At 36.3% G+C, this 25,026-nt stretch overlaps 2 protein-coding genes across 2 annotated transcripts; one reads left to right on the forward strand and one right to left on the reverse strand.

The window, feature by feature from the left end:
- The first annotated feature begins 792 nt into the window (after window positions 1-792).
- Window positions 793-19,904, forward strand: LOC127628785 (transcription initiation factor TFIID subunit 13-like). The gene is made up of 2 exons (XM_052105668.1): window positions 793-1,442; window positions 17,864-19,904. Exon 2 carries the CDS (start codon window positions 17,871-17,873, stop codon window positions 18,252-18,254), a length of 384 nt encoding a protein of 127 aa, XP_051961628.1. The 5' UTR covers window positions 793-1,442; window positions 17,864-17,870; the 3' UTR covers window positions 18,255-19,904.
- A 206-nt stretch (window positions 19,905-20,110) lies between these two features.
- On the reverse strand, window positions 20,111-22,352 carry LOC127628784 (troponin C, skeletal muscle-like). The gene is made up of 6 exons (XM_052105666.1): window positions 22,238-22,352; window positions 21,488-21,539; window positions 21,236-21,379; window positions 20,924-21,038; window positions 20,698-20,834; window positions 20,111-20,577 (listed from the first exon to the last, which is right to left on the reverse strand). Exons 1-6 carry the CDS (start codon window positions 22,238-22,240, stop codon window positions 20,546-20,548), a joined length of 483 nt encoding a protein of 160 aa, XP_051961626.1. The 5' UTR covers window positions 22,241-22,352; the 3' UTR covers window positions 20,111-20,545.
- Window positions 22,353-25,026: the final 2,674 nt, after the last annotated feature.

A 25,026-nucleotide genomic window follows, 5' to 3' on the forward strand; every position in this document is an offset into this window, starting at 1 on the left:
CTTTAAAATAATGAAAAATGAGATCATACGGTTTGACAGATAGGCCTAATGGGTCTGTTAATTTCACAGTTCAGCATTTTCGCTTAGGTCGTATATGTGTGTGTGTGTGTGTGTGTGTGTGTGTAAATAACGATTTAAACAGTAACGTGTTTTGAGACTGTTAGCTAGATAAGGATGTGATGTTGTGAGTGAACGTAGGCCTATAGTGTTTTAACTAAATAGACATCCAAGAAATCGTTAACTCAATTAATGTTTTGTAGCCTACTGTATATATGTAACATGAGTTCACAATCACACCAAAGCTATTTGGTGCCATCTTCTGTTTAAATCTGGGGTTACAGAAACGCATTGCGACAAACTCAAAATGGCTTATAAGTTTAAAACACATTTTATTCATGTCTCTTTTATATAATTCTCAACAGAAAAATACACTCCCCTTAGACTAGACAACAATTGATCTCATTTTGCTTTCCATATATTTAACGAATGCAAGGCTTTCTGTCTTGGATTTAACTCACTAGTTGTTTTTAATTAGACTATTATTGATTATTTGTATTCATTTAGTAGACGAACGGATATTTATTACCCCCGATATAGGCCTAATTATTAGTTATATATATATATATATATATATATATATTTATATATATATAAATATATATATATATTTTATATATATATATATTTTTTTATTATTATTATTTTTATTTTTTTTTAAAAAGCACCCCAGAAAAAAGGGCACTCTCTCCAGGAATAAAAAGGGCAGGTGCTCAAGCCCCTTTTGATGTCTATGAGTGCACGTGCCTGAATACCTTTATCAAATCTTGAAACATTTTCCCAAGCTTTGGGCATCGCCACCATTCACAGCGTGTTACCCGACTGATTCTGGGACAGGTCAGGCATGCTGACTGTGCCATTTACAGCTAACTAGTACTAGTTAAAGTCAGTGTTCGCAGGTTTTCTTACCTCAGTGTTTATATAATCCTCGTAAACGACATCAAACGCTATGTGACCATCATTTGCATGCTAGGGAGACATTAGCGCGCTACTTCGTCCAATATTTATGTCATTCAAAAAGCAATTTGTTTGTCAACCAACAGGCACCCTCGAGTAGTTCGCTATGACGTGCACGTTGCTATGTTGACATGCAGCGCAGCCCGGGGAAATGTGAATTCCTCAAGTGTTTGAAATGTTTCTTTGGTGTAAATTCTCTCGCTAGTTCTTCAAGCCATTGTGAACCGCAGAATGTATTTGCCTTCATTTTACACCGTAATGCGGTGGTCAAGTAATGTTAGTGTCATCATCCAGAACTCAGAGATGGAGCTGTAGATTTTAAGTCTCCTTCCAGTGGCGCGTAAGATGTAATTTAATGAACATTATTTCCTGTTTCTGCAGATGCTAGTTGGGGTCTGTTGCTTTTTGTTAGCCGTCAGTTTTAACATGTAAGTTAAGCATAAACACTGTGCGAATGTGTATACGTGTTCTTGGTTTGCTCTTAGCCTGTGATGACATGTATTCTCGTATAAATTTGCCTTTTTATTGTATTGTTATTCCTACTAGTTTGAACGCAAATAACGCTGCCTGGTTGTCTTCGTAGATTAATGTTTCAGTGTCAATACAGGTTTATGCATTTGGGGCATAATGCTGATTACCGTTAGCAGGGCCGGAGTGGCAATCGGGAGAATTCCCTCTGGACCGGTTAGATCCACATGTTGATTGACAAACTTCCATCATATGTCGCTTAACAATGGCCAACAGTCCGTAACATTCGGTATTTAAAGGATCAGAATTTCGTTCCGTATTATAGCGTACGCAGTCTGTAGTTTATCATCTCACACCCAAACAAATGAGAGAGTAGCCTTAAGGCCATTACATAGTCAACGCGCGCAAGCAACGTGAGCGACGCGCTCCCTTTCATAGTCTAAACAGTGTAATGGACGCAAGCAGACGCATGCGTCACGGGCGATGCGTTATGGAACGCCAGGCAGTTCAAATATACGCGAATTTTAACACGTAGACAACACGTTGTTTGCACGTTGTTAACGTGTTGTCTACGCGTTGTCTACGTGTTAACTTTTCACGTGTTGTTAACGCGTTGACAACGTGTTAACACGTAAACAACGTGTTGATTTCACGTGATTCTGAGCCATTTGGATAGATTCTGAGCCAGTTTGAAGGGGTGAGTGTTGCACTTTTCCATTGGCTGCTGAGTTGTAGGGTTAAACCATTTCTGTAAGCCTGGGGGGTTTGCCTGCCACTATTTAACATACTAAGATCCTCTAATTTCTTGGTCCTTTTCTTCCTTTTGTGTGTAGCCTATACAAATGTAATATTTGGATTGCAGTTTTAGGACTTAAAATAAATTATTATTATTATTTTCATCAAGATAAATTGCCCCCTTTTGCTCCTTTACTGCCTATTTTGGTAAACAAACACATTAGAGGGAATTCATGCTTTTTACACCATTCATCAACTTTAGTTTTATATCTTAAAAAACATTAACAAATGTGCGGGGAAAAACTAACAGCAGTGGTACTCATTTAATGTTGGTGTAAGATACAGACCATTGTAATAAATACTGTATATGTCTTTGGAAAACAACATGAACCTTTTTCAGCATTTTAATTTAATGTAGGGCTTTGACCAGCAGAGGGCACATTGTGACTAATTATGGGGCTTGTTAAACCCTAAACTGACCTCTTTTTGTTTAGATATTAAGCACTCAGACATATGTACACATGTGATATTACCCATTTTGATGAAATGTACAGCCTTTCAAAGACTGTCGGGATTAGAATGAAAGTTTGTAATTAGGTCAGATAGTAACTGATTTGACTTTCTGGACAGCAGATGTACACTACTCTGCCAAACTCCTAGGTCATGCTTAAAATTCTTATTAAAGCCTAAAACCTGAGAAGTAAGTGTTTAGCCAGTTACAGCCTATTTATACATAATACATTATATATATTAATGTGGTTCAACAGTTTTAATTGTGCCCAGTATTGTGCAAATGGTCTGATGGCCCTTGTTAAATATCAGCAGACTTCTCATCTAATTTTTTGATAATTAAATCATGAGTCTGGCTATCCATAGCTGTTTTCACACTGCATTATTTTCTGGGAGTATTGTCTCGCTATATGAAAGGTACGGAGCGTGAAAGGGGGGTCTGATTTGATCCACCTTTGCGCCAGGAACATGAGTAGTAACAGAGATGGAACAATGTCTGTGTGAAAAGCCACAGCCGGCATGCTGGTGTTGTGTCTGTTGGGTCTTTTTCTGTCACACAGCTGGTTCCAGAAAATCGCATCACTATGTGAAAGCATGGTTGTGGGATTATGCTGCAAGTTTTTGTTTAGTATGAATGAGCGCATGCGGCATATTGGAGATACTGGGGAATGAAAAATCCAGTGCATCAAGTCTTATGTATTTTGAAGCTTATATTAGTGAGAACCTGTAAGACAGAAACTATGCCGTGTATTAAGTATGTTGAAAGTAAATCCATCTTGAAGTGTCTCCAAGCCTGAAAGCCTTGAAAACAGCCATCAAATCCATACACTATATCAGTCATAAATAACTATATAAATACAAAATAAAAGTTTAAATTGCACTTTAATAAATCAATCCATGTCTTTTCACTGTTTTATTATCAGAGACAGAAATAAAACAGGATGACCACTCCTCCACCCGGCTTAATTTTTGCTAAGGTGCTGGAAGCATCAATGAGTCCAAACTGATAAAAGAGATATCAGCACACATAAATCTATGCAGTGTATCAGTTTGTTAAGCTATCGGTCTAACAGACCTTCATCAGAGCATACATAACTCAACACTGGATAGACAGGCAGAAATAACCAATCACATTCCAGTCACTGGCAGTACCAACACATCTGTGCACGCCAATAGACTGTAAGTCTATGTGCAAACCCCGATGACAGACGCTCCACTTCCTGGGAATTGAGGTTTTGAGTACTGAATGCCATTAGAAGCCTTACTTGCCCATGATAATAGTACAATACAATCTAATCATAAATTAAATGGGGATTTGAGAGGGATCAGGCTTGAGCCATCATAAATCAGAAGTCCCCAGATCTATAAGTAAAGAGCTAATGGAGAGTTATCAGGTGAGGGGCACCACAAACCATAGACCCTAAACTGTACATGAGAGATGAAGAAAAGAAACATCTTGGATTACAGCACAACACATATCAAAATCCACATTGAGGATTTTCCCTTGTTGTTTGGCACTGGGCACAATTGCCAGATGGATTATTTCCATCTTTTAGAGGAGCTAAAATATTCTGTTTAGGACCTGCCTTAATGTTAGCCCTGCACCAGCTTGTTGCATAAGTTAGGACCTCTTCTATAGACAAAGAGGGGAGGATCATTAAAATGCTGGGTATGCTAATGCTTATGCCGTATCAGAGGCAAAAATAGTCCAGTGTTTAAGAATAGTGTTCTGACAGAGTAACTTTTACCCTATTTGACACTTTTTTGTAAAAGATCAAACTACAATTAAAATGCACCTTGGTAAGCCTCATCAATACACTGTAAAGAGTAGGCTCTGTCCCGAAAGCTTTATTTTTAATTGCAGCAGCTTTATCAATTAGTTCCTCATTAGAATGACATCTGAGCTCTTGGGTAAACCATATTCCAGAGCTCGATGAGCACTGCTGGCTAGGCAGATTGTAGTCTTATCTGTTTATTTTTGATATAAGGCTGCCACTGCATAATTCGATCCACATATCCAAAAAAGACAAACGATTATGATCATATTCAACTGAGAACCTAAGGTCAGGAGGTGTCTATTAGTGTTAAAAACATAAATGTGTAAAATAGTTATCCCATGAAACGGCTGCCATTTGTGTCCGCAACGTTTGATGAGATGCATAAGGCACAAAAAATGTCCCAAAGTGTGTTTCCAAAGCTTAGTTATTAAATGAAGTGTTCTTGTTAACATGATATATGATAAAAATACTATTCTTAAAGAGTAACATACTATTTTTAATCATTTTTCATTAGTACATAGCCAATTTCACATGTCCGTGTTGACCAACATGACACTTGCATCTAAAATATCACCAAATAAGTTTTATTATTTAAACATTTATTATTTTCAGGATTTTATGTGTGTCCCTGTATATATAAGATATATTTATTTAAAATAAATATTATTTTTTGGTAAATATTTTATGATTTGTGTGCGTCCCTCAGTTTGACTTACCACCCGTCACACTAATTGTTTTACTTTCAGTCACTCACTCACTCACTCACTCACTCACTCACTCACTCACTCACTCACTCACTCACTCACTCACTCACTCACTCATTCACTATATCTTAAGGGTATAGGCTAGTCTGGTATGCCCCCCTGCTGGTCATAACCTACATTCAATAAAAATGTTCAAAGAGTAAAATTTCATGTTTTCCAAATACATTTATTACAATGGTTTGTATCCTAAACTATCATTTAGTGAGTACCACTGTAACTTTGCAGCAACACAATTGTTGAATGGTGTAAAGCAAGAATATCAGTAGTGAAGCATAAGGAGGCAATTTGTCTTTATGAAAATAATTTATAACTTAAAATAAATTGTAAAGTCTTAAAACTACAATCCTAATATTACATTTGTATAGGCTACTCACAAAAGGAAGAAAAGGACCAAGAAATTATAGGATTCTTAGTATGTTAAATAGTGGCAGGCAAACCCCCCAGGCTTACAGAAATGGTTTAACCCTACAACTCAGCAGCCAATGGAAAAGTGCAACACTCACCCCTTCAAACTGGGACAAGTGGCCAAATGGCTCTGAATGACATGAAATCAACACGTTGTTTACATGTTGTTAACACGACACGTAAACAATGCGTGAAAAGTTAACACGTACACAACTATGAGGTGTGATGCCAAAATCCCATAGTATTCAGGCGTCAGACGTAAGATTTGAGACGTCACACGTCACTATGGAACGCCAGGCAGTTCATGGTCACGGCAATGTATGTGACGATCGACACGATGATTGCTTAGTTTGCAAAGTAAGTGCACAAATCACACCTCATATTGTAAGGGCCCTTACTGATGTTGCGCCGCTTCGTCACAGCGCGGGAAGGATCACGGAAGATCCATCGAGAAAAGATGGGCTACTAACAGGTGAATGGACGAATGTGCTTCAGGTACAAAATCATCACATGTTTAATACTGACTGCAGTCTCAATCAATTCATCTCTGAAATCCTCTTCCCTAGCAGTGCAGAATGATAATAGCAAAATTATTTTTGTCACAAAATAACAGAATACTTAAAGTAAATGAATACAGCACGACACGGTACGAAAATAATGGGACTTTACAGCTCTCAAAAGATTAAACTAAACGAAACAAACTGCAAAGAGTGCCTTTAATGTTTTATCAAGCGATTAAAAAAAAAATCTTAAATCTTAAAGAGACAGTAACCATTTTGCCTGTGTCCTGAACATTTACATTCCAAGTAAAAGAAAAGTACAAATGTGTTATTTTTATTCTTAATTTCACTCTTATCACTGTTAAATGGCACGTTTTTGAATGGAATGTTCAAATGTGGGTGATTGTTTGATTGAAAAACAATCACCCAACGTTCATTGTTTCACTGGATCTTTTAATTATCTAAAATACAAAGCATTGACAATTTAATGTGTGCGCCTGTACATCTTGAAAGTGTTATAAACATTTACAGTTCTACAGTGTTATGTGTCTAGATCATCTTTAAAATAAACTGTTTTCCCAAAAATGAAATTTATCTCATCAATTACTCACTCTCATGCCACTAAATTTTTCTTTCTTCTGCTGAACACAAATGAAGCTATTTTGGAAGAATTTCTCAGTTCTGTTGGTCCTTTCAATGCAAGTGAATGGTGATCAGAACTCAGAAGGTACAAAAATCACATAAATAAATAAATAAAAATAATCCATACATCACTACAATCCAGTGTTTTAATCGGTGTCTTCAGAAGAGATATGATGGGTGTGGGTGAGAAACAGATACATTTTGAAGTTTTTTTTAATTTATTTTTTACTATAAATTCTCCTCCATGCCCAGTAGGGAGCAATTGTACTTATGTAAATCACAAAAAAACAGAAGAAGGACTGTAAAGAAAGAAGAGCATTTATGAAAGTGCAAGTAGAGACTTCTAGTTAAAAATGACTTAATAATTTATGTTTCTCACAGCTTCTCATTTACTTACATTGAATGGACCAACAGAGCTAAGATATTCTTATAAACATCTTCATTCATGTTCTGCAAAAGAAAGTCATACACATGTGGGATAGCATGAGGGTGAGGAAATGATCAAATATATCTTTAACATTCACTTATTTTTTCAACACATACAATGAAGTCTTATGACAAAGTAAACATCTTAGTGAATGCCATATGTGGTATAATGACATGGAGAGCTTAAATAATTTTCCAGTTATTGCATATTTCTGCTGTGATCTTGTTTTATTGTTATCATCTTCACCTCCAACCCCCCTTTTGGGTTTTGGCTGACTTGGACATGACATCCCTGGCTGAATATGAATCCCACTCCGGCCCTGTCATATATTAATAATAACGTCTATCTTAACTTAATATAATACATACAATACAGCAAGGCATTTATAATGGAATGGGGCCAATTCATGAATGTTAAAATGCACACTGTTTCTAAAGTAGCCCTATAGTCATAAGAAGCAAACTGTGTATGTGTTGGCATAATCTTAATGTGATAAAATGAGAAATTTAACATCTTTATGTCATCATAACAAAGAAGTTGATATAGTGATATAATGACATTATATATGTAATGACATATAAGGTTAGCAAGCTAGTCACACTAAAATCATGTTAACAGATATAATGTTTATGTCCTGTGGCTATACTTTTGAAACGGTGTGTATTTTAATGTTTATGGACTGGCCCATTCACTTTCATTGAAATTGCCTTACTGTATTGATGATTTATGCTTTGTTTTTACCCTAGAACGCCTATTTGGGTAAAAAATGACACTGCGTTTTTGTCTTGAGTATCCCTCAATTAAGGTGTCTTTTATCATGTAAAAATGTTTTTGTATTTAGTTTATTTTTTTAATTAAAAGAGAATTTGCATCAATACCACTGGAATATGTCTCTGGTCCTTAAGTGTTTCCTTTGGTATTCAATGCATTTAACACTGGTATTATTTTTGTAATACATCGTTTGTTTTCAGTTGCCATTTGTTATGTAATTAAATATATTTTAAATACCATGTTCACATTTATATTTACACTACCGTTCAAAAGTTTAGGGTCACTTACTCATTCTTTATATATATATATATATATATATATATATATATATATATATATATATATATATATATATACACTCACCTAAAGGATTATTAGGAACACTTGTTCAATTTCTCATGAATGCAATTATCTAATCAACCAATCACATGGCAGTTGCTTCAATGCATTTAGGGGTGTGGTCCTGGTCAAGACAATCTCCTGAACTCCAAACTGAATGTCAGAATGGGAAAGAAAGGTGATTTAAGCAATTTTGAGCGTGGCATGGTTGTTGGTGCCAGACAGGCCGGTCTGAGTATTTCACAATCTGCTCAGTTACTGGGATTTTCACGCACAACCATTTCTAGGGTTTACAAAAAATGGTGTGAAAAGGGAAAAACATCCAGTATGCGGCAGTCCTGTGGGCGAAAAATGCCTTACTGATGCTAGAGGTCAGAGGAGAATGGGCCGACTGATTCAAGCTGATAGAAGAGCAACTTTGCCTGAAATAACCACTCGTAACAACCGAGGTATGCAGCAAAGCATTTGTGAAGCCACAACACGCACAACATTGAGGCGGATGGGCTACAACAGCAGAAGACCCCACCGGGTACCACTCCTCTCCACTACAAATAGGAAAAAGAGGCTACAATTTGCAAGAGCTCACCAAAATTGGACAGCTGAAGACTGGAAAAATGTTGCCTGGTCTGATGAGTCTCGATTTCTGTTGAGACATTCAGATGGTAGAGTCAGAATTTGGCGTAAACAGAATGAGAACATGGATCCATCATGCCTTGTTACCACTGTGCAGGCTGGTGGTGGTGGTGTAATGGTGTGGGGGATGTTTTTCTTGGCACACTTTAGGCCCCTTAGTGCCAATTGGGCATCGTTTAAATGCCACGGCCTACCTGAGCATTGTTTCTGACCATGTCCATCCCTTTATGGCCACCATGTACCCATCCTCTGATGGCTACTTCCAGCAGGATAATGCACCATGTCACAAAGCTCGAATCATTTCAAATTGGTTTCTTGAACATGACAATGAGTTCACTGTACTAAAATGGCCCCCACAGTCACCAGATCTCAACCCAATAGAGCATCTTTGGGATGTGGTGGAACGGAGCTTCGTGCCCTGGATGTGCATCCCACAAATCTCCATCAACTGCAAGATGCTATCCTATCAATATGGGCCAACATTTCTAAAGAATGCTTTCAGCACCTTGTTGAATCAATGTCACATAGAATTAAGGCAGTTCTTTAGGCGAAAGGGGGTCAAACACAGTATTAGTATGGTGTTCCTAATAATCCTTTAGGTGAGTGTGTGTGTGTATATATATATGTATAGTGTATATATATATATATATATATATATATATATATATACACACACTGTAACTGATTTTTGTAATTTGAACGGTATTTTACTGTAATACGTACATCAAGATACTGTAAAATGTGTATACAGTACATTACTGTAAATAGCAAAGGATTATGGGAAAATATATGGTCATTACTGTAATTCTACAGTAATTCTTCTGTACTGTAAATCCATTTACAGTAGTGAACCTGCCCACAAAAAAACTGACCAATGGCAAGAGAGATTTCTTTTCAAATATTTTTTTCCATGCTGTTTGGTGAAAGTGAGATAAAGGACAACTGGGAATGAGATTTTACAAAGGATTCATCAAAAAGGTTAGTATATTGTTTGTATTATTATATTTAATTATATAAAACGGAGACATTTTAAAATGTATTGATTTGTAATGTTAACAGCATACTAACGCGCGTCATCTGATTAAAGAAAGATTTATTAACTGTAACTTTTTGTCTTTTGACGCCCGTTTTTTTTTTTTTTGGCTGTTGGCTAGGAGTTGTCGGGGATTGCCGACATAATGGTGATATTATCAACTGGTGAATATGTTAATATCAATTAAATTTGCGGAAGAAACCCTTAGTTAAACAGAGAAACGCAACTTTTGTGTGTTCCTCTGCCGCTTTAACGTTAGCTAACCAGGAGGAGTTTAACTATGGAATGATATTCCGGACATTATTCAAAAGGAATTGCAAATTGTATTTGCAATTGCGTTTTCAATTTGTGGACGCATAAAATGTGACATAATCCAAACGCAATTGCAAATCGCGCATTACGGTTTGCATTTTCGTTTAAGCGAACGCACAGTGACTGCCAAATTTCAAATGGAAAAGCAAAGTCCGTTTGCAACTGTGTTTCCCATATCTTATGAGTTTTATGCCCTGTCATATTTAAATAGCAATTTCAATTACCACGTCTGCTTTTTCACTTTCTCAGCGTCGCGTATGTAGCCAGCCAAAACTCAAATGGAATACTAATTCCCTTAGTATTTCCATTTCCGATGCCTTACACAGAAACCTGTCAATCAGGGTCAAGGGTGGGATTATGCTATGGGGCGTGTTTGTCTTGGGAAGTGACATCACACAGTCTATCAGGATCAATAATTAGCACTGCACTTTATTCATCTATAATCTCACACTGGACTGTCAACATATTCTCCTCAATATACTACTTCATAGATATATATATATATATATATATATATATTTCATATACTCCTACTTATTGTATTGTATATTGTGTTTATTGTTTACTGTACATTGTATATAATTATTGTGTTGTGTAAGTATGTGTACATTTGTTATGTAAATTGTGTTGTGTAAGTATGTTGTTTACTGTAATTGGTATATGTCTCGTCACTGTCATGACTGCTATGTTGCTCGGAACTGCACACAAGAATTTCACCTACTGTTGCACTTGTGTACATGGTAGTGTGACAATAAAGTGATTTGATTTGATTTGATTTGATAAACCGGCGTCTGTTCAGGGAATCACCTCTTGACCGTCGACTGTGAGTGACGTCACTTCCCAAGACAAACACGCCCCATAGCATAATCCCACCCTTGACCCTGATTGACAGGTTTCTGTGTAAGGCATCGGAAATGGAAATACTAAGGAATTAGTATTCCATTTGAGTATTAGAAAATCAGTTATTTTGAATTCTTATAATAAAGGTGGCTTAAATTTCATTGATTTTGATTCTCTTAACAATACCTTAAATATTAATTGGCTTAAACGTTTCCTTCACAATCAATCTTCTATTTGGAGTATAATCCCAAGATATATTTTTTCTCAATTAGGAGGTATACATTTTCTTTTAATGTGCAATTATTCAATTAGTAAACTTCCTGTCAAACTTTCCAATTATCATCAGCAGATGCTTATGGCTTGGAAACTTATTTACAAGCATAATTTCTTGCCACACAATTTTTTAATTTGGAACAACTGTAATATTCTTCATAAGAGGAAATCTTTATTTCTTGAAAACTGGTTCAATAATGGGGTGATATTAGTAAACCAGCTATTTGATAGTGAAGGTAATTTATTTAATTATTCCGATTTTGTTTCAGGATACCAATTCCCAGTATCTAGTAAAGAATTTAATATAGTTTTCAAGGCCATCTCTTTGGAAATCTGTATGCTGTTTAGAAACAATAATAGTGCTACAGTGACTTCTGTTTCTCCCCTAGCCCTGAATCTACTGTGGTTGGTTCTGTTTGTTTTTCAATACATAAATCCAATTATAAAATTAGGTCATTATTTTTGGACCCTGTTACTTCAATTCCTTCCTCCATTTCTTATTGGAATAACCTTTTGATGATATTAAATGGTCATATGTTTGGTCACATCCTCAGAAATTCTTTCTAACTAATAAAGTTAAAGAAATATCCTATAAAATTATTCATAGATTTTATCCAGTTAAATACTTTTTTAAAGAAATTTAGAAATGATATTGATACTTCCTGCTCTTTTTGTGAAGCCTCCTCTGAAACTGTTGATCATTTGTTTTGGGAATGTCTTTTTACTCTGTCTTTCTGGAACAATATTGATGCTCTGATTGTCCTTTATCATATAGTCACATTCTTTTTGGATTTTATGTTAAAGACAAGAATCTAATTAATGCATGTTTTTGTATAAACCTTCTTTTATATATTGGAAAGTTTCATATCCATAAATGTAAATTATATGAAAAGTAAACCCCACTTTAGCTTTTTCAAAGAAGAACTGAAGATGTATTTAAATACAATTTCAACTTCTGTTAACAAGAAAGCAATGAAAACATCCAGAATTAGTGCCATGTTTAATATTCTCTCTTAATGTTTTTTTCTTTTGTGCCCTCTTCTTTTTTTTTCTTTCTTCTCTTACTCTCTTTTCTTTTTAGACTATTGTTGAATATATTTCAATTTCTTTCACATTTCCTCTCTTAATGTATTCTGAACCATAATTTCTCTTTTGTTTTGAAAGATTGTTTATATTTCTTGTATGTATCCTCTTGTTCTGTTTGTTAATATTGCAATAAATAAAAAAATTAAAAAAATTAGTATTCCATTTGAGTTTTGGCTGGCTACATACGCGACGCTGAGAAAGTGAAAAAGCAGACGTGGTAATTGAAATTGCTATTTAAATATGACAGGGCCAAAACTCGTAAGATATGGGAAACACAGTTGCAAACGGACTTTGCTTTTCCATTTGAAATCTGGCAGTCACTGTGCGTTCGCTTAAACGAAAATGCAAACCGTAATGTGCGATTTGCAATTGCGTTTGGATTATGTCACATTTTATGCGTCCACAAATTGAAAACGCAATTGCAAATACAATTTGCAATTCCTTTTGAATAATGTCCGGAATATCATTCCATATTTAACTCAACGCAAATAGCTCATGTGAAATACTAAATAGTGTTAGGCAACACCGATGTTCAAGCGGAGTTTATGATTATTATTTTATGAGACAGTGTTTTCAAGTGCATCTTTTTTTTTTTTTCAAGGTTGTGGTCTGGATCGTGTTCGAGTCCCAGGAGGTGTCTTTTGTCTTTTCTGGTGTTTCCGTCGTAACGGTAAGTTAAGCAGAGAAACAAAAGATAAAGAAACTTTATCTTTAATTACATTGTTTGCGCGATTTGTGTGCAAACAATGTAATTTTATCTGTGGGAACGCTTTCCAGGTTTTACCACCATATCAAAATATGAACCTGAATAATTCTAGATTTGTCAACTTGACCTTGCAGTTTTCATCTATGATTACCACAATGACGTACTTCAGAGAGAGGGAGGATTCACTCTTTCTTTTGGCAGATGTAAGTATTAATGCTAATTTGAACAGCTGTTTCTAGAGAATATTGATTGTAATTAGGATCATAGTTTGACATTTCAAAGACTATTCCTGTTTTGTATACATGTGTCATGCATTTGAGGGTCCATTTTATTTGCATCGTTCAAAAATCAATCTTTACAGGTAATAAGCCTGATATGGAATTTAGCTGTGAATTGCAAGATAGGCAGACATACTTGAGCTGGTCAAGGGGTTGTATCACAAGATATAACACATAGTGACATATAAGCATAACCTCTATAGAGGAGCCTATTAGAAAGTATTGTAAAGAAAGACACAAGTATGTTCTCTATATATTTAATGAATTTCTTCCTACTTTTTGTTAATTGCTGCCCTTAGGTCACTGCAACTCCAGCAGATGTAGAGAGAAGCTTCGCTGTTCCCAGCATCCCAAGGTGATTGCACTTGGTAAGGCTATGAAAATAATGTAATTAATTGATACTATGGCTGAGATTATGATCAGATGGTGGGTCTGTACAACACCAGCTTTAAGATCTTACGCATAGGCTGAACATAGCCTGTGACAATACTAAAAAGCTGCTGTGATGGTGTTTGTTACAGGAGATTCTGTTCTCCAAGCAAAAACATAGATGCTAACTATGGAGGGCAGCGTCATCATCCAGCTGCAGGAGCTAACAGATTTTTCATCAGCATTAGCTGTCCTGTTTGGCTGCTACTATGTATTCAATGTGCAGTACTAGGAAGAGGCAGCCAGTACACTGGAGTTTATTCAGAGGTTCGTACATCATTAAATACTTCAAAAGCAGCATAACGCCCGTTTCACACATACTCCGTTTGCAGTGCGTATGCGGTGCGTATTTGTTTCCGTACCCATGTTAACAGGTTAGAGCTTTCAGACTGCATGCGGAAGCAGTCCGTCGATCCGTTCCAGTTGCGGTGTGTATACAGCAGTGCAGCGATCGATTACGCACCGAGTCTGTTTTTGCTGCGCTGCACCGCACTGAATTAAAGTGGCAGCGCATTGTTCACATTAAAATAGACATAGATTGTCAAGAAACTGTAATAATTTCAACATATACGCATAATTACAGTTAATGTGTTCTATAGTTACTAAATTACAGGGTCAAGAAAAACAAAAAAGTATGATTATAGTCCCGAAAGTTGCAAAATGGCATCATATATGATTCGATGGATGCACGATACGTTGTGGTTTGCCTTGTGATGTCTGCTCCAACCAGAGAAAGAACATTATCCATCTGTTCGGCACTCATCCGAAAGTACTTTAGGTGCCGGTCACTGTAAAGTCGAAGTTCTGAGACAAGCACCAAACTGTCTCCTGCCTCGTTTGACTGAGTGAACCCAAATGCATCTCGTTCTTCTCCTTCTTAGCAAAAGATATAGCGCGATAGTTTTTCTTCTGTCAACAACTCGAACTACATGTAAAACAAAGAATCACAATGATTAAAATTAATTTTCATACTGTTTCAATGTCTTAAACAATGTCAAAGTTAACGTTTGGATTTAAAATAAAAATTACTAATACATTTTTGATTTTGTGGCACACAGAAACTGCGGATCAGTAGCGCACTGCAAACACAGCATATGTGAAAGCACTATAGCACGTGCTGCTCCTGTACCGTATATGCACCGCATACACAACGCATACGCACCGCAAACGGAGTATGTGTGAAATGGGCGTAACACCAATTGTTAAATGACAGTGTGGCAACAAATTGCGCAGAATTTATATTCCTAATTTAGGTTAGGGTCAATCCACTTTGATATATATTTTATTGATCAAATATAAATCCTGTGTAAGCACATTGAGAGCAATGAAAATAACTGTGGTCAAATTCCTTGTATGTGTACAAATACTTGGCCATTAAAGTTGATTCTGATTCTCATTTTGATATTAACCGTCAATGTAGTAGATGAGGGATGTGAAGTGTATTGGTGGGAAAATGGACAGTGATTTTGTTGTAATGCCAACCTGTCTAGGCTGAAAAAGGGCAGCTCAGAGGTAAGAATTGTTGCCTCGAAGTAAGAACATCCTGCGTATGCATGTGCTGGCCAGCTAGGGCCTTTTTTGAGTTTCCCCCCATTGCTATACTTTTTCCCACATATAGGTTAGTTTAATTAGTGAGTCTATAAATCTTTTTATATATTTTTTAAAATTGATTTTTCTTTTTCCAAATGAGGGTTGCAGCATAAGGTAACCCAAAATATATTTTGTTGTTATGGTGATTTGAATGATTCAGTGATTTGAATGTCATGGATCATCAACTAATTATGCACTTTACCTGTAGGTATTCAGTACATATTGCTTTTATTGACCCCAAAGTGCATACATTACGGAGTTATGACAGTTGGAGAAACACTGGTATGAGAAATAATTTATTTTTTCTTGTGCTTGCAGGTTCATTCTGAGAATCAACCCTGATGGCACCAAATAGCAAACAAAGTCACACATCAGCCAAAAATCTGGATAGAGGATGCAAAGAAAAAGCATTCGTCTGAATCTCCCTGTGGCATCTCTCATCAGAGAGATTGTTGACTTTTATTGGCAAAATTACTAAAAAGTAACAACAAACTGATTTTTTTATTGCATTTTATTTTGGCTTGTATCACTTTGAAAATGTGTAAGTTTTAGCTATGTTACATTACAGATACATTGGAACTTGTTTTACTAAGTAAATGTTCAACAAAGACAATAAATGTAAAATCTGCATGAGTAATTGTGATTTTTTTGGGGTTGGGGGGGTGTTGCTACAATTAGATTTTCTTACAGGTGGAAAATATTAATAAAAAATACAAATGAAATCTTAACTAAATAACTTTAAATACAGTACATATGCTGTAAATTAAAATACGGTACATATACTGTAAATGAAAATACAGTAATATTACTGTAAATGTAAATACAGTAATATTACTGTAAATCATTTTACAGTAACTTACTGGCATCCAGCTGCCAGTAAGTTACTGTAAAAATTACAACAAACTTTTTACAGTGTATATATATATATATATATATATATATATATATATATATATTTCACATTTTAGAATAATAGTAAAGTCATCACAACTATGGAATAATAGAAATGGAAATATGGGAATTATGTTGTGACTAAAAAAACTGAAATAAATCAAAACCATGTTATATTTTAGCATCTTCAAAATGGTATCACTCTGGGATGCTTTTTAAACAGTATTGAAAGAGTTTCCATCTATGTTGGGCACTTATTAGCTGCTTTTCTTAATTATTAGTTCAAAGTCATCCATTTCAAAAACTTCTATTTTTTATAACATTTTCGTTTTGTAATTAAATAAATTAATATGTTGGCACAATTATATTTTTGTCTACAAAACTATTTTCAAACATTTAAGCATATGCCATATGCCCAATCAAAAGATTTTTAAGATTATGACAAACATTTCAGGCATGTGATGTGTAGTATGGAAGTATAGAAAGTTGTCATTCAGCCGATGCTTATATCTAATGTGCATGACATTATACTCATTACAGGGACAGGCCTCATGGAGCAAACTGTGGCCTTATTCACGACACCTGCACAATGGTAACATCTCCTGGACCAATTATTAGTGTATTTGAACCAGAAACTTCTTTGCAAATTGAAAAGTTTATTGCAAATTATTTGATTAAAAAACAACAACATTTGATCCTAGTCCATTGTACTTAATTGTATGTGTTTGTGTGTGTAGAGTTGTTGAAACATGTCATATTTTACCACCAAACAGTTTTTCTGCAGTGCAGGCTTTTTAACACTGTAACGCAAAACTCCTACTCCACTGTCAATGTGTCTAAAACACTTCAAAATTTAATAAATGATATATCAATTTATGCCCTAGGTGTGGATGTGGATGTGGAGGTGAGTGTGAGTGTATGTCTGTCTATGTGTGGCCCTGCGATGGACTGGCGACCTGTCCAGGGTGTCCCCCGCCTTTCGCCCAATGTTAGCTGGGATAGGCTCCAGCCCCCCGCGACCCTGTACACAGGATAAGCGGTTGACGATGGATGGATGGATGGATGGATATATCAATTTAATATTGATATATTGAATTATTTAAAAAATAATTGTTAATAAAATATAATTAGAGTTACATTTTCTTGTAAAAATAAGTAGTTTATAAAGAATTAGCATCTAGATTTCACCTTGATAATTTTTACCCTTATTTGCATTTAAGTGAGGTGAAGCATTACATATGCGTTGTAGGATTAAATAAAGAGGGATGAGACAAAATGATTATGTGTGGTAATTAACAAAATGCCACAATGCTGCTGATTGAGATTAACTTGTAATAAACCTGGAACATTCCTTGAAGAGACGCATAATGTTTTGATTCTTGAAATGCTGTAGAAACCAAATTATGTTTCAGCTTTCACAACATTGTTGTGCATTTGAGTTGAAGAATGGCTGAGGAAGAGGATGATCCTGGCTTTGATGAGGATATGGACGATGGAGGTAACGGGGCAGACTTGGGCCAGGGTAAAAGAAAGCAACTCTTTTCGAAGGAGCTTTGCTGTATGATGTATGGGTTTGGAGATGACCAAAATCCATATACTGAATCAGTGGATATACTGGAGGATCTGGTGATCGAGTTCATCACGGTGATGATACACAAGGCAATGTCTATAGGCTGCCAGGGCCGTGTTCAGGTGGAGGACATCGTCTTTCTCATCTGCAAGGACCATAGAAAGTTTGCGAGAATGAAAGACCTGCTCACAATGAATGAGGAGTTGAAAAAAGCTCGCAAAGCCTTTGACGAGGCAAATTATGGGTGGGTCTTAAAATAGGCCATGATTCGTAATGCATTCATTTTATTCAACCCATGGGAATATGGTTACTTATTGCCTCTAATGGAGTTTGACCTGTTATAAATATTTGTATGAATATGTACATCTTGCATACAGTATACATTTATGTTTTGTCAGTAATATACATTGCATTCATAAAGTATTCAGACCCCATCATTTTTTGTCACATTTTATTGTTGCAGCTTAAATGCTTTAAATAATGTTTTTCACCACATCAATCTACACTACATGCCCCATAATGACAAAACAAAAACCAGATTTTTGATTCATAAAAACTTAAATATCACATTGACATAAGTATTAAGACCCTTTACTCAGTACTTAGTTGAAGCACCTTTGGCAGTGATTCAAGTCTTTTTGGGTTTGATGCGACAAGCTTTGCACACCTTGATTTGGGGATTTTCTGCCATTCTTCTCTGCAGATCTTCTCAACCTCTGTCAGGTTGGATGGGGACCAACGGTGGACAGCCATTTTCAGGTCTCCCCAGAGATGTTCAATTTGGTTCCAGTCTGGCTGGGCCACTCAAGGACATTCACAGAGTTGTCCTTAAACCACTCTTGCATTGTCTTGACATGTGCTTAGGGTCATTGTCTTGTTGGAAGTTGAGCCTTCGGCCCAGTCTGAGGTTCTGAGCACTCTGGACCAGGTTTTCATTCTGGACCGCATTCAGCTTTCCTTCATCCCTGATCAGCACTGTTTGTACTAAACTTCTTGCTTTTAAGATTTATGGAGGTCACTGTGCTCTTGGGAACCTTCAATGCAGCCAAAAAAATGTGTAGCCTTATCCAGATCTGTGCCCCAACACAATCCTGTCTCTGAGCTCTGCAGGCAGTTCCTTTGACCTCATGGCTTGGGTTTTACATATATGCATTTTCAGCTGTAAGACCTTATATAGTCAGGTGTGTGCCTTTCCAAATCATGTCCAATCAATTGAATTTGCCACAAGTGGATTCCAATAAAAGTGTAGAAACATCTCAAAGATGATCCAGAGAAATTGGATGCACCTGAGCTAAATCTCAAATATCATAGCAAAGGGTCTGAATACTTTTGTCCATTTTTTTTTTTCTTTTGATAAATTTGCAAAGTTATCAAAAATGTGTTTTTTCATCATGGGCTATAGAGTGTAGATTGTTGTGGGGAAAAAAAATCATAATTTAAAACATTTTAGCATAAGGTTGCAACAACAAAATGTGGAGAAAAAAACCGAAGGGGTCTGAATATTTAATGAATGCACTGAATATACAACTGATGTGTTAAGGCTGCTGAAGATCATTTTAAACTTGTGGTAGAGGTTGTAAACTTGCAATGTATTCCATTTTCACTGGCATTGCACCTTCAACTTATAGCCTTCTACTTATAATTCTCCTTAAAAAGCCATGAACATTTGCCACTTTTCACTCCAGCGACTTTACAATCTCTAGTATATATTTTGCATTTTAGTGTGCAAACTTTTAATTTGCAAATAATACTCAGAAGCCATTGACCATAAAAACAAGACAGTTTACTGATTTATACAGTTTGGAGCACACAGAAATTGTCATCTTGAAAATCTAGATCTCCTAATATGTGCAATAGAGGAGAGCAATTTCCTATGGCTAATATAGCTACAGTAAATGCCATATAAGCTAAATGCCATTCTGTAAGTGAATTATTACTTTGGTAATATAAAAGATTGGGGTTTGCAGTAAAATAAACAATAATAGTTATAGTATTATAGTATTTTGCATAGTCTTCAGTATATACATAATTTGTTAACTAATTGGGGTCAGAGACTTTGGAGAAAAAAAAAAGTTTAATATATTCCTAAAAAAAAAACATACAATTCACAATGTCAGACCAACTAAATATGAGTGTTTTATTTTTTATTATGTTTTTAAGCATTAGTTCTTCAATACAGTGAAATGGTGGTGGCTTTGGCCTATGCAGAAATAAAGAGCTGCTGATCTAGACTAAATTTAGACTTAACACCCACTAATATAGGGTCTACCATGGCACATGTTTTAGCGGACTAAACGTCATCACACATGATGAACTTGTGAACCATACCACAGCTTGGCTCCTTGGGTCTTGCATGAGGGTCAGGGGAGCCCAAGGTCCAGAGCTTTGTAGGCTGAACCTTGGTAAACCCCACACCGCTGTTTATAGGTCTGTCTGCTGAAGTTGTGAGATGGGGGGTTAGATGCATTGGGGCAGATTGATAACAAAAGGGGAAGGAGAGGGTTTTATTCGGCAGGGTGAGAGGAGGGAGGAATGTCCATGAGTCTCTGTTTTACTGCACGTTCTCCATCATCTTGAGGAATTCTGCGGAAAGAAGGAAGGAGGTGTTTAGTGTTATGTGTTCCAGAATTGCATCATAACTAGTTGAAATCCTTCATATATGAAATGACATTTGGTAACGTAGTTTATAATACATAAACATACCATCAAAGTCAAGCATGCCATCGTTGTTTTTGTCTCCATCTTTAAGCAGCTCATCAATCTCATCATCTGTGATAGATTCACCAGTACTGCGGATGATCTCAGCAAACTCGTCTCTGTCGATGTAACCATCACCGTTCCTGTAGAACAACAGGGTTGTGAAGTGAGTTTGATGTTGGGCCTCATTCCAAAACAGATGTACACAAGGAGATAGCAAATAATTACATACTTGTCCAGAACACGGAAGCATTCAGCCAACTCTTCCTCACTCTTGCCAGCCTGGTCCTCCTTTAGGAGTCTCACCATCATGACCAAGAACTCCTCGAAGTCGATGGATCCGCTGCCTACAATTTTATATAGTGATGAACATAAGGCATTCCCGTCTGCATGTTTGCTTTACATGGTTAATAACGAAACAGATCTTATAACTAATCTGTCATATGTGTGTAAACGTGATCACTTAGTTTAATATGTGTAAATGTGTCTCGAAATGCTCTGAAAGAGCCCATTTATTTCTTTATTCATTTATTTATTTCCATACCATCTTCATCAACCTCCTCAATGATTTCTTCCAGCTCCTCTCTGGTTGGGTTCTGACCCAACATCCTCATTACGGTACCCAACTCTTTGGTGCTGATATCACCACCACCATCGGTGTCAAACATGTCGAAGGCAGCCTTGAACTCTTTAAAATGGACAAAGAAACCCATTTAATGGCGTAAAGACATAAGCGATGTATGTGACGTAAGAACTGCAATCAAACATAATGTAATTATTCTGTTTGTACACTCACCGGCAAGCATCTCCTCGCTCAAGTATGAGCGGGCCTCCTGTTGCGCGTCAGTCTATAGAATGACAATGATTAAAAGATGAAAGGCAAGTTTCAATTAAATGTTACAATGCATGTCATTTGATTTTGTTTTCTTTAATCTATAATTCAACCAATGCCTGTTATGTAAAAACAGGGTTTTTGCCATATTGTCCCCCATGCCCCTCACCCCCCTCCCCCCCAGCTGGACAATATTGCAACTATTTTAAGGCTCAACTAGTTATCCCCAGAGACAGTGACTGAACATGGTAATTCCGAAATGGGACCCTTGGAATGTGTCGCCTAAGCTTTTAGGGAACTCATTTAACCTGCTGACCAGTTGCATATCAAATAGCATGGTATTCACACTTTAACTGATTTCTGTTCCCATCCCTTGCATTTAAACACTAATTTATCCAAACCATAATTTACTGAGATGTGCAAAACGTGCATTTGTACTTAAAAAGATGAATTAAGTAATATGACACAATTTAGGAGTGATGTTTTGAGGAGTGAACACAAATGCACCAAACACCACAAGGGCAAAATTAGCTTATCCCATTTAATAATAATATTGTTAATAATAATTTTATAGATTCCGTTATTAATAATGACGTATATAATCTATTCTATATCATTAGGCCTTGGTGTAATTTTTATATCCGAATACTTTGTGATTATTAGTCTATTTGCACATTCAATGTTTTCATTTGCTTAGATTATATAATCTCTTACCATGGTTGTGGATTATCCTCCCTCACGTATATCCACGGGACAAGCAGTGGTCAACGCGATCGCACCTCAACAGAAAGACTAGACGTCAAGTGACAGTTCAGACACACTTTAAACAGGCCACCCAAGACACGCCCAGCGCCGGTGTCCAGATTTAGAGTCTTGAACTTTTAGGGTTCGGAGGCTCCCGTAAACCAATAGAAACGTGAACGCTTATGGTCGGTCTGTTAAACACAGGAAAATTGCGACTGCTTAATTCTGCTGTATTTACTGCAAGAAAGCTTATATATATAAGTTGAGGGAAAATAAGGCTAGGTTTGACAGAATTTGAAATGCTGATGATAGTTTATATAGGCAAAGACTTTGCTCTTAACTAGTTCTGCTCGAACCACTTTTGTAAGAACTTAGTATCACTCTACAAGCAGCTAAAATGTCTCATATTGTTATAATAATTTAAAGTGTCCATGCATAGATTTTAGGATTATAGGACAGAATAATTTAAAGCTTTTTCTCAAGTGTACAGATGGGTATTCGTTTTTAAAATGGTAAGAGCTGATGGTGGTCTGTACCCCCCTTTTAGTCAAGCAGAGAAACTTTAAACCTATTGGTAAAGTGCTGTGTTGCAAGTCATTGGCGTGCCTTGAATAGCAGAGGATTTAGATCTCCACTCCATCCCATCCAAACCCCCATAGCACGGGTACCTACACCCTGAAGACACTAAACACACTCCTTGTATGGCATGTGTTTCCTGAGTGAGAAAACATAAGGATGTGGATTGGAGAAGGATGCAGTGGGAACCCAGAGGAGGGGTTACGGACTATATACCTACAGGCAGAAATGGAGTGATTTAAAAGAAGAATACCACAAGAACAGAGAAGTCCTGTAATGCCACTTGCTGTCTAAATCCTATATTGCCTCCTAAAGGATGGTCCTGAGTTAAACTTATGGCATCTTACCATTGCAGCTGTGGAAATTGCTTTTACAGCATGAGATACATCTATAAGCTGAAGAAAAAGAGCTATCTAAAGGATCACAACCATGAGAAGAAAACATGGACTTTTGAGCTTTTGCCTCTTTTTCACCATATGAATATACAGTGTATATAACTTGCATGACTTTACTGATTTGGCATGACAGAGTGTCTTTAGGAATCAAAAGTGATATTTCCATGGCCTTGCTTGGTCGTGTGAAGACTCCAAATATTGTGTTGTTTACTTCAGTAGGCAGGGTAAATATGAAAAGGGGAAATAAATATCGCAAGAGACCAACTGAAGAAAAAATAAATACGAAATTCAACATGCGTTTATGGATTTATTCTGGATGGCCAAACCGAAGAAAGTGACGGGGCAGAGGAAAGGGTTACTAACATGATCTTGGGATGATCATTCTTTCTGATGGGGTGTAGGGTGGGTAAAATGATCATTCAAATCTCAGTTATAGTTTCTAGAAATGGGATATTTTGCCATGTAACATTCTTTCTCTAGGCCTGAAAGTGAACATTCTAGCTTAAATTATTATGTTAAAACATTGAGTAAATTAGCTGCAGTTTTCAAACACAAAGAGAAAAAATAAAATGTTTAATAATCAAATCAAATTTGCAAGTTTGGACAAAACATCATGTTTTTCCCTTTTAATAGATTTATAGAGATACTGCCAACATGTTAGCTAAAGAACAGGATATTTTTTATTTCCATGACAACACAATATTAAGTCAACATGTTCTGAGATAAATAATTATGGGTTATTATTATAATTTTTTAAAAGGTAAATAATATGTGAAGTGGGTTGAAAGAAGCTGGGATAATGTCTTAGGAAGGAACAGGTTTTGTGGGGGACAGCTGGGGGCAAATCGTGGTGGGTGGGAGTATAGGGTGAGTGGTTTCCTCTTAAAAGGTATTGATGGTTATTTTTAGACATTGTCAAAGTCCAGTGCCTGAGGGACTATGCCAAGGAGACTGGCAAATACTCTTTTCCTATGTAGGCCTCGGCATAGGTTGTCCTCTTTGGAGTGCTGCTTTGGTGGGTGGAATGTATTTTTTTATTTTATATTTTACTTATTGGACATAATTTACTTGTTTCCATAATTTTCAGAAACTCGGGAATGAAAAAGGAAAATACAATGTCAAACCTTTACCATGATATTTATAATGTAATCCAAAGGCAGTTTTGCCTTTTTTTGCTTTAAATATTTTTGCCCCGAGCCCTGGTTAAATTCTGACTCTTGTGTGTGGGTATTTGTGTGCAGTTATGTATTCTTTAATCTCACATGATGGCAGCACAGAAAACAATGTTAATGAAGAGTAAATAAGATACCATCAAAATCAATCTTTCCATTTTTGTTTGTGTCTGCATCTTCCATGAGTTCTTCTGTTTCTGCATTTGTCACTGGCTCTCCAGTGGCATGCAAGATGTCCCCAAACACCTCATGATCTATGAAACCATCTTGGTTCTTGTTTAATGGGGGAAAATAGGGAAGAAATCAAGCAGTGACTCACAGTTGATTTTATTCCATAATGCGCTTAAAGAAAAAACAAGTTAAAAATAGCTTACAGTATTTAGCATTTCAATAATATTTGTTGTAGTAGGTAAGAAAAGGGTGTTTGTCTAAAACGCTGTGGCAGACATACAATAAAGGCAGATCGCACATTTTTAGCTTTAAGCTAAAATTTCTGTAGTCATCATCTATCACCCTTATGTCCCTCCAACCTTATATTTTCCTGTGGAACAAAGTTTCAAAGCTTTCAATGAAAATGCATGGTGATTATGGATTGTAAAGGTAAACAAAAGTCCTT

This window comes from Xyrauchen texanus, chromosome 35, assembly GCF_025860055.1.
Source record: "Xyrauchen texanus isolate HMW12.3.18 chromosome 35, RBS_HiC_50CHRs, whole genome shotgun sequence".
Classification (NCBI taxonomy): Eukaryota; Metazoa; Chordata; class Actinopteri; order Cypriniformes; family Catostomidae; genus Xyrauchen; species Xyrauchen texanus.